The sequence below is a fragment of the Rattus rattus genome, chromosome 10 (genome assembly GCF_011064425.1).
Source record: "Rattus rattus isolate New Zealand chromosome 10, Rrattus_CSIRO_v1, whole genome shotgun sequence".
NCBI classification, from domain to species: Eukaryota; Metazoa; Chordata; class Mammalia; order Rodentia; family Muridae; genus Rattus; species Rattus rattus.
The window spans coordinates 35818823-35833945 of record NC_046163.1 but is presented as its reverse complement, the minus strand read 5'-3'; the positions used below and the strand labels follow the sequence as shown (position 1 = coordinate 35833945).

The following is a 15123-nucleotide window of genomic DNA, read 5'->3' as shown; positions in this document are numbered from 1 at the left end:
AAGAACTCTTTATCTTCTTTCCTTTGAACTTATGAATAAGAATCCAAACAACAGGATTGGGCTCCTGCTCAAGGTCCCAACCTCTGTGTCCTTCCCCCTCCCCCCAAGTGTGCTCCAGGTTCCTCAGACCAGCCAAAGTCCTTCAGTATCAGGCTCATCCCATTCATTGTCTCCTGTCTAGAATGTTCTTCCTTCCTATGGCTGGGATTACTAATTCTTCCTTAATTTAGGTCTTAGTTCAGACCACCTCAGAAAATCAACCTTTCCTTTGTCTTTACAAAACTTAAGTGGTTAATCGTATGTAATTCGTGTCATCCAACTCTCTGTACTACTTTATGAAAACCTGGGAAACCTTTAAAATTAATTATGGCATTGTTTCACATCTTTTCCTGACCACTCTGTATTTTTTTCCTAACACTTAAAGCTCCTTGCAATTGTCTTCTTTTTCTTCCCCACTAGAAACACAGACTTGCAACACACTTGCAATTGCAGCGGCTGGTTCAGTCTTTAATTCATGGTTGTGCCTTGGATGCATGCCTTGAAGTTAATGGGGCATTCAAGTCATTTAAAAATTGTCCTTGGGACTAAATAATCAAAAGATGATTTGGATAGATTTAGGACGTAGATAAAAGAGTTTAGGCCTTGGACTTCTCAAAAGCAAAGATTTGAGTGGATTTGGGGTAAAGGTGAGTGAATGAGAAAGCTCAAAGAAACAAAGACTGAAGACACTGTCAGCCTGCAAAAATTGAACTTCTGATTCTCCTGCTTCACCTTCTGTCTGTCTGTCTGTCTGTCTGTCTATCATCTATCTGTCTGTCTGTTTATCATCTATCTGTCTATCATCTGTGTATGTATCTATCTATCTATTATCTATCTATCTATCTATTATCTATCTATCTATCTATCTATCTATCTATCTATCTATCTATCTATCTATCTATCTCCACAGGGTCTTTTTACAAAGCCATGACTGTCTTGGAACTCACTATGTGGACTAGGCTGGCCTCCAACTCAGAGATCCTCCAGCCTCTGCCTCCCGGGTGCTAGGATTAAACGTGTGTGTCACCAAGCTCAGGAGTGGTATTCCCAGCTCTGTATTTTTTTTTTTTTTTTAAACAGAGTAAATGAAAGCGAGCAGGCAAGCGTCTCTATCAGAGTCCCAACAGAAGTGAATTCCTTAGTCCCAAATGTTTTAACTGGTGAGATATTAAGAGGAAGCAAAGGCAGTTGAGCACTTCCAAATGCTATCACCAAGCTGTTGACAGAACCATTAATCACAGTTGTCCCAGAGAGGGCGAAATCTGGGCACACCCATGCAGAGCCAAGCTCTGAGGTGAGTAGCATTGCCTGCTATGGGCCAGCAGGTAAACTCCTTTTGTGAAAGTTCTGCAGAGTAGGCAATCCTTGCAAGCCTCAGGCATTGTTTAGGGTATCTGACTTGGAAAGGAATGGTTAACTGGACAGATTAGAGATTGACCGAAAGATTAATGGAGCCAGTTTAGCTGACATTTTTTTTTTTTTTGCAGGCGGACAGTGTCTCTCCGTTTAGCTTTTCTCTTTCACTCACCTTTACCCTAAATTCACATCTTTGCTTTTGAGAAGTCCAAGGCCTAAACCGCTTTATCTATGTCCTAAATCTCTCTGTATCATTTTTTTTTGATTATTTAGTCCCAAGGATGCTTTTTAAATTACTTGATTGTCCCATAACTTCAAGTGACTCACTTTTGTCTTATCTAAGCTGTGTGTTGTTGAAGGACAGACTGAGTCAAGTAGAATTTAGACCACAAAACGACTTTATAACAGGTTTTCGGCCACAGCTCCTGTCTGGTTCCTTAACGGTCAGTGTCAGACTCTCCTTGTCCATGCTACCTCTCCTGGTTGCCTTTTCAAACTCTCAGGAAGTTGACTCGCCACACTGGAGGAGAGTTGGGGTGGAGCCAAGAAAGCCAGGTAGCTGGAGAAGCCCAGCGGGTACCCTAGAGCCCGGAGAGGGCGTGGCAGTGGGCGTTGCCAGGCGCCGCAGGACCACCAATGGCATCCGGGAGCTCGGGGCGATGCGCGTGACGCAGCCGCGGGCTGGGAGGTTGGGGCGGAGAACGGGGGTGGGGGCCTGCGCTTTATCTTCCTCCGTAGCGCGGCTGGCGGCGTTGCGGGCCGGCGAAGGGACACCCTAACGCAGCGACCCTCCCGCGGCCGCCCAGCCTACCGCCTAGACCGCTGCAGCTGTCCTCCGGTCGCAGGTAAGCCCGAGCTTCCGCTCCCCTCCTCCTTTCCTGACCAGGTCCACCCTGAGCCCAAGAGGAAGGGGACTGCGGTGGCGGCGCCGCTCCGGTCTGCTGGCCTAGCCTGGGCCGGACTGTCCCGCCCAGACGCTGCCTACTGCCAGGGGAGGGTCCCGCCGAGTTTAGAAGGGAGAGCGGGAAAGTTACCCGCAGCCATCCGATGCATCGGATGACGGGCAGCCTTTTCATTACCAGTGATGGCTTGCAGTCCCCTCCGAATCATGTGGCGTCTCGGAAGCCAGTCAGTAGCGAAGAAAGTTGAGAATTAGAAGTCATCGCATTCTTTGAAAAGCGACATCAAAAAATGCGCTCTGGAAGTCAGTTTTTTTCTGATGTGGGCGGGGGAGGTGTATATATATGAGGGGAAAGATGGCATTACCAGACACCAGACTCCATATGGGCCAGGGGCGCCGAAACCTGTCGGCAAGCTGATATTCTGTTTTTAAGTAGCAGGAGGGAATTAAATTTCTGTCTTTGATCTTAAGTGCTAGTAGGCATGTAACTTAAGATATATATCAGCGGTTATTTGGGAGAAAATACTGTAAGCTCCATTTTCTGCATTTTGTATAGAACTCTAAAACTCCTTGGTCACTATAAGATGTAAGTAGTTGCCACTGTACCCCCCCCCAAACTTCTTGCCTTCTTCAAGAATGCAGAATCCAACTTGAATATTTTCTTTTCTTTTGTTTGCTTTCAACTGGGAAATATAGATGACTTGTTTTTAAAAAACTAGTTCAGGCAGCACGGGAGTGAGGCTTGCAAAGAACTCCGATGCTGTGAAGGGCTAGCGGAGTAAACGTGGAGGAGCACACGGCTTAGCCTGTCACGTGCTTGGAACCGGTCAGGGGTTTCACGTTCTTTGAGGACTCAGACCAAGCTACTGGGCGCCTGAGCGCCTATTATCTTCAAGCCTAGGCTGGTTTTCCAGGCTTCAGCTTCCTTTCTTGTCCTTGAAAAGCTTTCTCTTATCTCCTGGACCTTTTCCCCCCGGGCCTTATCCCCCTCCTCCCCTCTCCCCTACCCCCCCACCCCACCCAAGCATTCCTCAAACCAAAGATCACTTCCCTGTGGGAACCACTGGTCAGTATAAACCTATTAGCACTCTGTAAGTCTCCTTACCAGCAGTTAATCATCGGTTGTAAGTAGATGCTTTAATTCTTTTATAGTGGATTTCACGAGGTTGGTCTATCTTTTCCGTGTCTTCTCAGTGTCAGGCCCAGTACCTTGTAGGAATAGAACTAAAGAGTTGGAGGAACTTTGAGAAAAAAGACATTATCTTTAGGCATTAGCCTAGGAGTGCCTGTTTCCTATGGAAGTTCCATTTGTCAGACAGGACTCTTGGGATTTTTTTTTCCATGTTGGATAACAAGTTATATTTAAATCACTTGTAAGTAAACGCAAATATAAATAAAATTTGCCCAAGTTCTTATATTCTTCAGTCTTTTTTTTTCCTTTTTCTTTTCTTTTTTTTTTTTTTTTTTTGGAGCTGGGGACCGAACCCAGGGCCTTGTGCTTGCTAGGCAAGTGCTCTACCACTGAGCTAAATCCCCAACCCCTTCTTCAGTCTTGTTAATTGACCCAGTTCTGTTAGCTACGTGAAAAAGTTGTAAGGTTGCCTGGTGGTGGCGCAGGGTCGCAGAGGCAATCAGATCAGAGTTCTAGGCCAGCCTGGTCTGTAGAATGAGTTCTAGGAGAGCCAAGGCTATACAGAGAAACCTTGTCTTGAAAAATAAAAACAAAAACAAAACAACCCTCAATTGCCCCCCCAACAAAGCACCTCCTAAAAAACCATTTTTGGAGGGAAGAAAACACATTATGCTTTGGATTGTTAATTCCGCCCCCTTTCCTCCCTCCCCCTCTTTCCTTCCCTTCCCTTTGACAGGATCTCATGTAGCCCAGGCTATTCTAACACTGCGGAGCTGAGAATGATCTTAAACTCCTGCTTCTCCTTCCTCAACACCCCCACACCCCCAATGCTAGGATTCTTGGTGTGTCCCACTGTTTTGGGGTTGGATTGTCCACTCTATCCACAGTGCTTTTTCTTCTCCGCTGAGCCTCAGGATGAGTGAGGTAGGAATTATTCACCTGTAGTGGGTACCCAGTATTTATTTGTGGTAGAGCTTTATACGTTCTTTGGAAATCTTTGTTAATGAGAAAACTGCTGGGAAGCTAAAGTTGACACTTCTTTGGGACATGATTCTTTCGTTTCTCTAATTTTTTTTTTTTTTTTTTTTTTTGCTTTCTGGAGACAAGATGCTTACCACAGAACATTACACAACTTCCCTGTACAGATTGGTTTCTTACATTCCTGTCTAATCAGTGCGTTACATTTTAATACTATTGTGTGTGTGTATGAGTGTGTTTCTGCAGCTCCTAGGGTGGGGATGGTATACACATGCCACTGTAGTGAGTATGAGGCGCAGAGGACGACTTGGTGGAGTTGGTTTTCTCCTTCTGCCTTACGCGGCTTCCAACCATTCAATTTGGGATGGCAGGCTTTTGTGGCAAGCATTTTCACCCACTAAGCCAGCTGGCCAACCCCTCTGGTCAACTGTGTCACCTAAAAAGGAGGATAGTTCTGCTTTACAAGCCTGTATCTTAGCAAATGGAGTGGAAATGTGTGTGGTGGTTCAGGTCTATGATCCCAGCACTTTGAGGAAGAGTGAGGCAAATCTGAGTTCTAGGGCAACCAGGGCTACACAGTGAGACCTTGTCTCAAAAAACAAACTACAGAGAAACCCCCAAACAGACAGAGAAATCAACAGTAAATAAGACAATCAAATGTGAAAGGAGTTAGCGGCCCAGCTCCCCTGGAGCCCAGCACTATGGAGGGTCATTATTTTCCTTGACTGCCTGGCCTCAGTCCTATGATCTGTTTTCAGTTCCTCAATACATTTTGCAACCTACTCTAACACATTTGCTCTTCCTGAAACCAACTGTGCACGTAAGTCACCCACTTAGTATGTCACCACATTGTGAAATAACTGTTCCAAGCACCACCTTCTTGTTTTCTTTAATAATCCTTATTATTAAAAAAAAAAAAAAAACTCTTGCAAATAAATAAAAACATCACACACCTCTCTTTTTGTGCTTGCTTTTTGAGTTTTCCATGGTGCTGACCCTGGATAATCCCCACCCCCTCAGCATCCTGCGCTCCTTTTTCTCCCTTAATCTCTTTGCTGTTAAAGTTTTAAATGCCCCATAATACTGGGGAAAGCACTTAAGCATTCTAAGATGGTGTGCTAGTATCTACTGCTTTCCACGTTAACTGAGTGCTATGTAAATAGTAGCCTCGTTATTTCCCGGGTGACCTTAGTTGTCAGTGCACCGGTGCGCTGCAGATCCCTATCTTCCGTCCAGACCGGTGTGTTCAGCTGCCATTTTATACCTTGTCTGGCCAACGGGCACATAGTACCGGCTTTCTCTAAGTTTTCCTCCTCCCTGTAATTAGCATAATGGTATCCCTACCTAGCCTTTCTGAGTTAGCGTAGTCACCTGGGATCTGTGAACAACTGCCCTCTGTGTAGCCAGCCACACATCTCAGAGGCTTCTCGAGTTAATCATTTGTAAACTTATCTGATCTCCCTTATCTCTTTCCTCGTTATTTATTTTTCCAATAAACACGTGCCATGTGAGTCTTCAGGCCTTATGGCTTTGTATGTGAGCTCATTGTTGGCACTGCTGATCTCGCTTTGACTCTCCCGTCCCTTTGATGCTGAGTTAATTTTCCTCACGATGAATATTAAGTCCTTCTTTGAGAACATTTTTTTTTTTTAAAGAAAAAAACTTGGGAGGCTGAACTGAGGGCCTCCCACGTGCCAGGCGGATGAACCCGCTATTGAAGTAAACACTGAGCTCCCACTTCTCACACAAGTAATTCCAGTGCTGTGTTTGAGAGGGAGAAGAAAATCAGTAAGACTAGAGGTGGGTAGGGGGATAGTGTGATTAGGAGACTACCACAGAGGGTTGTGGAGGGGTGTGTGTGTGTGTGTGTGTGTGTGTGTGTGTGTGTGTGTGTGTGTGTGTGTGTGTGTGTGAGAGAGAGAGAGAGAGAGAGAGAGAGATCCCCAAACTCACGGCGGCTTTCCTGCCTCAGCCTCCCAGGCGCTGGGATACAGGCATGGGTCACCATGCCCAGCCTTGTGTAGTGCTTTTGACTTAAGTAGCAAATGCGTGAAGCAATTAGAATGGCTGTTGTCCTATTAACTGGGATGGAGATGACAGAGGTAGAAATGGACTGGACCTCAGTAGTTCAAGCTGGGCGTGATGGTGTACGACCATCCTAGTCCTTGGGAGGATTGCCTCACACACACGACCAAGGCAGCTCTTACAAAGGAAAGCATTCAACTGGGGATGGCTTACAGGTTCAGAGGTTCAGTGTGTTATCATGGTGGGAAACATACAGACAGGCAGACAGACATGGTCCTAGAGAAGGTGCTGAGAGTTCTCCGTCTTGATCTGCAGGCAGCAGGAGACTGTACCACACTGGGCATAGCTTGAGCATAGGAGACCTTACAAGCCCACCTCCACAGCTACACACTTCCTCCAAGAAGGCCACACCTCCTAGTATTTCCCTCCCTATGGGCTAAGCATTCAAACACACTGTGAGGGCCACACCTATTCAAACCACCACCGCTTCCTTCAGAGGAATCCTCAGCATACCTGCTTATCACTGCTCTCATCATTTCTGTGGGATGAGTGATGCTCTGTGGCTTCCTCTCAGACTGTTACATAGATGACTTTTAAATCTCCATCAGTAGCTAAGACCAAATTGTTCCTTCTAAGTTCCTCCTTTGCTCATGTGCATGTGTGTGTGTATTTTTAGATTCATTGTATGTTTGAGTGTTTTGCCTATGCATGTGTGAATCGTATGAATGCTTCCTGCCCACGGGGTCAGAAGAGGGCATTAGATCCCCCAAAACCACAGTTACAGATGGTTGTGAGCCACCATGTAGGTGCTGGGTAAGAGCAGGTCCTTTGTACGAGCCATCTCTGGAGGCCCATATCCAGCTTCTGATGAGCGCTGGGGATCTGAACTCAGGTTCCCATACATGGCACAGGAAGCACTTTACCCCTCCATCCCAGTTTTAGGTCTTTGATACATTTTGAGTTATGTTTCGCCTAGAATGTGAGATGAGGGTCTGTCTGCCTTAGCTTAGCCTTTGTCTTTCTCCTTATTCTATCTTTGAAAAATGTCGGTTGACTTCACTCCGTTCTGTCAGTCATCACTGACAAGAGGGATGCACATGACATTGTTACCAAAGACGCAAGTAACGGACTCTGACTCAGCTCTTAGCCTTATAGCTTGTAATTCAGTTTCCACTGAAAAGATGCGGAATCTGGCCAACTGGATTCTGCTGTCAACAGTGTCAGCACAGAGCAGGGTCTGTGCTGCTCTCTCTCTCTCTCGCCCTCCCTACCTCCCTCCCTCCCTCTGTGTGTGTGTGTGTGTGTGTGTGTGTGTGTGTGTGTGTGTGTGTGTGTGTGTGTGTAAGCGTCAGAATAGGGTGTCCAGTTCCCTGGGACCATAGTTGCAGGCTACCTGATGGGGGCTGGGAGCTGGGGAGCTGGGTGGTGGGGTATTCTGGGAACCAACGTGTGTTGTCTGGAAGAGCAGTAAGAACGGTTAGCTAGCCTCTGAGCCTCCTCTCTAGCTGAGAGAGTTTCTGTTTTAACTCTTCCTCACACATGCAGTGTTCTACTTCAAGGCTCAATCAATGAATGCCTTTTCTCTTGAAACCATTATCTTGATTACTGATCCAGCCTCTCTTAGAACTCTAAATGTTTGCAGTTATTTCCACTGACTCGGTTGTGGTTTCGTGTGTGACTGTTCCTAAGAGACGTAAAATTAGCACCTGCCTCCAAACTGGAATAGTACCCACAGCCCAAGGACTGAGTCACTCATGCTAGCTCATCTCTACAGGGATGGCTTAAGTAGCTGCTAAGCAAATCAAGATAGACCTGCGTGCCCTCCTCCTTACCCTGCCTGCCCTCCTCTTTACCCTGCGTTCCCTCCTCCTTACCCTGCGTCTGTTGTAAAGTCTACAGCAGTGCATGAAAACCTGGCTGGAGGGCAGTGCCCACCGTTAAGGCAGTAGAGGCGACCGAGGATCACACATTGCAACTCTCAGGCAGTCACCGTGGGTGGACGGCACTGCAGGTGACCACAGACTCAGCTCCTCAAAGGACGACCCGTATACCAAGGGGGGACTTTCCTTGTATGTGTATTTTGCTATTGCCCTTCCCAGTCTGCTGCCTTGGAAGACACTTCAGCCATGGGGGCTGCAGTCTGGCATGCAGAACAGTCAGATGGTGGCTGGGGAAAGGTGGGGGACCTCAGGCTAGGTCTGTTACTCGTCTTTGTCTTCTGCTGGTTTTTTGTTTGTTTGTTTGTTTTTGTTTTTGTTTTTGTTTTTGTTTTTGTTTTGTTTTGTTTTGTTTTTAAATTGTTGTTTTGAAGCAGGATCTCTAAATGACTGTCCTGGAATTTGGGATAGACCCGGCTGGTCTCAAATTCACACGAAAACCTCCTGCTGGGATTAAAGGCCTAGGCCCACCGTGTCAGCTCTTCTACTGATCTTGGGTTTTTATCTGCTCAATGCTTTGCTCAGTTACCTTTTCCTTTGATTGGGGCTGTGTCTAAAAGAAGGGCCCTCGGAACTAGCCAACTCTTTGATGGGGGCTGACTTTTTCAAACTTGTTGCAATATCTTGTGCTTGAAAAGTCTTAAAACTGATTAAGATGGGGTTGGTGGGGCTGGAGAGATGGCTCAGTGGTTAAGAGCACTGGATGCTCTTCCAGAGGTCCCGAGTTCAATTCCCAGCAACACATGGTGGTTACAACCATCTGTAATGAGATCTGATGCCCTCTTCTGGTGTGTCTGAGGACAGCAATAGTGTATTCATATAAATAAATAAGTCTTAAAAAAAACTTATTAAGATAAAAATCAAAGAAAGACAACACATTATTATTAGTTTCCGCCTCCTTTAAACATAGTAGTGATATGAGATTCACTAGCCAAATGAACTTTTTCTCCAGCTTTTAATTTTTAAATTAAGGTTCTCCTTTTGTGATACTATGGTTCAAATCCAGGGTGTCGCCATGTATATTAGGCAAGTGCTATTATACCTGTGAGCTTTGGTCCCCATTTTATTCAAGATTTTAATCAATACATAATTACTAGGCACGCTTGTGCTGTGCAGGATGTTTTCCTGTGCACTGATCAGTTGGGACAGATAGCCTGTCCATGAATTGCTCCTTCATGGCGGGAACACTCAGCATCTTTATTCCTGGCTTTGTTCTTTCCTAGGAAGCTCCATGGTGGGAGAAGAAATGTCGCTGAGAAACCGGCTGTCAAGATCTGCTGAGAATCCTGAGCAAGATGAAGCCCAGAAAAATCTCTTGGACACACACAGAAATGGTAAGGGTTTTAGTGTTTCTGAGGTAAATTAGTGAACTAGAGAGCAAGGTTACCATTTAGGACAGGGCTTGTAATTTGTTATTACAAATTCCTTTTGGTGCTTTTGTATATCTGGTCATGAATAAGATCATATTAATTAATTTCCTGAGGAGCTGGAGAGAGAGATGGCTCAGTGGTTAAGAGCAGTTGTTTTTGGTGAGGTCCCAAGTTCGAATCCCAGCACCCATGTACATGGTGGTTAATAACTATAACTCCAGTTCCAAGGAATCTGCTGCCTTCATCTGGCCTCTGAGAGCACTGCATACATGTGGCACACAGACACAGACAAAACCTTGCATAAAATAAGAGTAAATAAATAAATAAAAATTAATTCAAACATTTCTACTGTGTTTTAGATATCACCCATTCATTCAGCCAGCACAGCCTACCAGGGATTATTGAAATGTCCTGCTGGATCCTTGATTACAGAAGTGATCAATACATATTATGTGTTTGTCATTTATGGAGCCTCAAGTTACATGAATGGCATAGCCCTCAAAATCATGAGTCTGGGATATAATTTACCGATGCCTTGGGTTTGTTCCCTAGCATAACCAAACCAAACTAGAACAAAACAAAACAAAACGGGGAAAAAAAATCACTGTCTTAGTTAGCATTTCATTGGTATAAACAGACACCACGACCACGGTTACTCTTATAAGGACAACATTTAAATGGGGGCTGGCTTACAGGGTCAGAGGTTCAGTCCATTATCATCAAGGTGGGAGCACGGCAGCCTCCAGACAGGCATTGGTCAGGAGTTGTTGACAGTTCTACACCTTTGTTTGCAGGCCATTATAGGACACTGGCTTCCAGACAGCCAGGATGTGGGTCTTAAAGGCCACACCCATAGTGACACACCTATTCCAACAAGGCCATATCTATTCCAACAAGGCCACATCTCCTAATAATGCCACTCCCTGGGCCAAGCATATACAAACCACCACAGTCACATGACTGAATTTCTATAGCTAAGTGTAATCTCATAATGTTACTAATTCTTATATGTAATGAATGACATTGAATAGGGAGCAATGTCTGAACTGATGTATAAATATCAGGAGAGGGAAAAATTGGGGCGTTCAGTTTTTGCTTAATACATGAAGAGTGAACTATAGCTCTTGTTAAGGCTGAGGGTTATGGGTAAGATTTGGCTTTGCAACCCCGTGACGCCAATCTATTGCATCAGGATATTTATTTCCGCAATGACATTTGTATAGTTTTGCTTCCAGTGGGGATTTGAAACTAGACACTTGTTTGGTTAACAAATAGGGAAGGATTTCCAGAGACCAGTTGTTTTTGGCGTCCTCAGACGTCTCTTCATAAAGAGGCTCTCTTTAACCTTTCCTACTTTTCCTATCAGCAGCCAGATTGCGCCAGGACTCTGAAGGAGTCTGTTTAGTTTATTGACAGACTCTCAGTCAGTTATTTATGACATATTGCATGTGGCTGAATTCTAATATGCTCTAGAGAGTGAGGTCTATGAGAAGGGGATGAGGCAGCCCCGGAGAGAAGCACCCTCTTTCCTTCCATTATTCACGGTCTTGCTGTGGTCTGGGGTGTCTCCTTTGCCTGGATTTAAACAAATTAGTTTTCCACTTATTTTTTTTTTTTTAATGATACTTCTTAGAGACTGAGAAAGGATTATTGAAATCTGTCGTCATTATCACATATTATTGTTCTCTTTATATTTTGCTTTTAAAAAGCCGTTTGGTTTTGTCAAGAGGGTTTTTCTATGTCGCTTTGCTTCAGTATCCCAAGTGTAGGGATTAGAGAGGGACGTTCAGCACCAAGCCCAGTTTTTATGCAGGGCGTCCTGTTTGCTAGGCAAACATTCCATTGAGCTAGAGTCCCCGCCATGAGTTGTAATAATTCTAGGTTTTACTACAGCTGTTAAAAAAAATTACATTGTTTTGCTTAAATTCAGAAGTGTGTCACTCTCCTGGTCTTCATGCAGGTAATGCTGATTGGAAAACAAAATGTTTCCCCGCTTTAATGTTCTGTGGAGTCCGGATGAGTAAACTGTGACCTTTCAATTGCAAGGGCGTTGGAGGCTGTCAGTGTGGCTGAAGAGCCAGGCCAGCCTACGAGCTTGTAGCTTCCTCTCATATGTGTTGAATAAACATTTCATTTTAATAGGGTGCCTGGTGGATCATATATAGGTAAATATTTGAGATACAGCGTATATACATTCTAAAATGTGAGAAAATAGCTTTTCTTCATTTAGATGCCCACCCCTCCCCCCACCCCTCCCTTTTGTTTTCCGAGGCAGGCTGAGCCCAGGCTGGGCTGGAACTTGTTCTGTAGTTAAAACTGCCCTTGAACTTTTGAGTCTCCGGTTTCTGCCTCCCAGTGCTGGGATCATGGCTGTGGACCGCCACTTCCAGCTTGAGACACAGCTTTTAGCGGGCACATATCGTGGGCTGTGAGTGAGAATCACCTCTGAATGAAGAAACTATTCAGTCCAGCAGCCTGAGGTGGGAGTCAGAATCTCTCCAGGGAGGCCCCACGTTGTGAAATATGAAAGACACCGCTATTGGTACCGATTGCTTTTTGTGGTCAGATACCACCGCTCTGAGGAACTTTGACGCCTAACTTCATTATACTTCACCAATAAAATCCCACATGCCTTTAAATCCCAGCGCTCGGGGTAGAAGCAGATGGGTGTCTGTGAACCCACATTGAGCCCATGTCTCAAAAACAAACAAAAAAGATAATAATTGGCGTGCGGGGGGTGGGGCTGGGGGTGGGGCTGTAGAGATGGCTTAGAGTTTAATTAACAGCACTCATGCTCTCAGCCCCCACTAATGACTTGCAACCATCCTAACTCCAGTTCTAGAGAATCCCAGGCACCAGGCATGCACATAGTGCACAGACATACATGCAGGCAAAACATTCATACATATAGGAAACTAAATCTAGGGGCTGGAGAGATGGCTCAGCGGTTTAGAGCATTGGCCGCTCTTTCAGAGGACCCTGGTTCAATTCCCAGCAACCACATGACAGCTCATAACTGTAACTCCTGTCTGTTCCAGGGGAATCCAATTCCCTAATACAGACATATTCAGTCAAAACACCATTGTACCTAAAATAAGAATAAATACATTATTTTTAAAAAAACTAAAAAAAAAAAAAAATACTTGTATGCATATGTGGCAGAGACAGGGAAGCCGGCCAGGGATACATAGTGGGACTGTGTGTCAAAAGCAAGCACTCAAAGTGGAGAGAGCCGCTGAGGCAGAGGCTGGGACATACCTGAGTGTGGCGTGGGCTTCCAGGAGTGCCTCAGGACCCTTATCTCGAGGCACTGAGGTCCTTAGAGTTTGGCCACTTTCCCCTCCTCTTTTCCAGTAAATGAGATCATGGGGTTTCCGGAGGTGCCTTGAGTACAATTACAGTCTGATAAGTAAAACCACGGGCCAAGACCTGTTTTTACTGTGAACAAACTTCATAGTCTTGTGTTTTTGAGATTGCCAGAAAATTGTAGATTTATATCTAGGAAAGGAGTTTATGTTCTTAGGCCTGGTCTGGTGCTGTTTGAATGGCTTTTCTTGGTTTCTCCGAGACAAGGTTTCTCTGTGGCCCTTGCTGTCCTGGAATTCTGTGTAGAGCCTTGTAGATCTGCCTCTGCCTTCTAGGCACTGGGACTGAAGCCAGTGTGTGACCAGCTGCCTCTTCGGACATTTCTGATTGGAAATGTCTCTTCAAGGGATGTATTCCCTCTGTCAAGCAATCTTTACTGAAGTGTTTAATTTTGCTGGGGTATTTTTTTAAGACGTATTTTATTTATTTGTTTTTGTGTATAAGGTTATGTGCATGTGCTAGTGCAGCTACTACAGAGGTAGAGGCAGGAGAGGCAGCAGGTCAAGGCTGGTTTTATTTACATAGCAAGTTTGAGGTTACCCTCAGATAACTGAGACCTTGTTAGAAAATCAACATATCACACACACACACACACACACACACACACACACACACACACACACACACACACCCCCTCTCCTTACTCTGAACATTCCTAAGCTTAACTATTCTGTGGATTTAGAGGTGACTTTCCTATTTTCTCTTTAAAGAGTTATTTATTTTTGTTTTGTGTGCACTGGTGTTTTGCCTGGGTTAGGATGCCAAATCCCCTGAAACTGGAGTTACAGACCGTTGTGAATTCCATGTGGCTTCTTAGAATGGAACCTCCGGAAGAGTAGTCAGTCAGTACCCTTAACCCCTGAGCCGTCTCTCCAGCCCTCCACAGATAGCTTTCAAATGACTCTTATTTTCATCTCTTTCTGGCAAGCAGATAACGCTAGGATGAGAGTAGTCTGTTTTAGGAAAAAGAAATGGGAAGGTTAGGAAATGCTTACGTACATGAGTGTTTTGTTTGCCTGCATATCTGTGTACACGTGTGTATCCACAGAGGTCAGGAGAGGACACTGGAGCTACAGATGGTTGTGAGTTACCATGTAGGGGCTAGGAATTGAACCCGGGTCTTCTACGGAGTGCTCCTAGCCACGTAACCTTCTTCCCAGCAATAGTCAGAATTTTAAAGTCAGTCCGGGCCTTTAGTCAGCAACAAAACCTTGCTGGCCACTGCCTGAGCATTAGCTAATCTGTACTTGCTGCAAGCAGACAGTGTTCTTCATAAAACCCGAAACCTACAAAATCACTTGTCACCATGTAGCACTCACTCTGCGGCCACCAGGAAGAGCACTTTTGCTTCGAGCTTGAGTTTTTGAGTGGTCCCAATGCTGTGTGGTTGGGAACGTCACAAGAAGTGGCTTTCCTTAGGTTCAATCATGCACTGGCCATGTGACAATGAGCATGACACTTCTTTGAGTCAGTTCAGTTTGAAAACAAAAATGGGACAAACTCCTGCTTTTTTCCACTGGGTTTTGGTTAAATTATTGATGTGTGATACATTCTTTATAGGTTATCAGTGAAGTAATTGATTATGTGTATGGATCAGGTCTTGACAGTGTTTGCAGTGATTAGATCAGGGTAATGGCATATTTGTCACCTTATAGTTGTGCTTTCTATAGATTGCTGGTGAGTTTCAATGTAAAGGGTGGCACCACACAGTAGGATAGGGAGAAAGGTAAAATATCTTCACAGGACTTGCTAAAGGAAAACAGTGCAAGATAGTTGGGTCACAAGGGCTAAATGGATTGCTAGAAGGAGCTATTGCTTATTTTAAAGTATGGCATCTCAAGTCAGGATTTTATTTTTGTAATTTGCTATTATGTCTAAACCAAATATGCTGTTATATATCTTCTTTTTCAGTTTTTAAAGTTAATTTTTAAATTAAGACACAAAGAATGGGCCTGCTTTTCCTTTGCTCTTTTATTATTATTTATTGTGTGTGCATGATGTACATGTGCCACAGCATGT

The 15123-nt window shown here is 44.7% G+C and overlaps 1 protein-coding gene across 1 annotated transcript in view; it reads left to right on the top strand.

The window, feature by feature from the left end:
• The first annotated feature begins 2094 nt into the window (after window positions 1-2094).
• Window positions 2095-15123, top strand: part of Soat1 (sterol O-acyltransferase 1) — a 45102-nt gene continuing 32073 nt past the window's right edge. Inside the window, exons 1-2 of the mRNA XM_032915171.1 lie at window positions 2095-2240; window positions 9592-9702. Coding sequence (XP_032771062.1) covers window positions 9600-9702 — 103 coding nt within the window. The 5' untranslated portion in view covers window positions 2095-2240; window positions 9592-9599. The remainder of the gene's footprint in view (window positions 2241-9591; window positions 9703-15123) is intronic.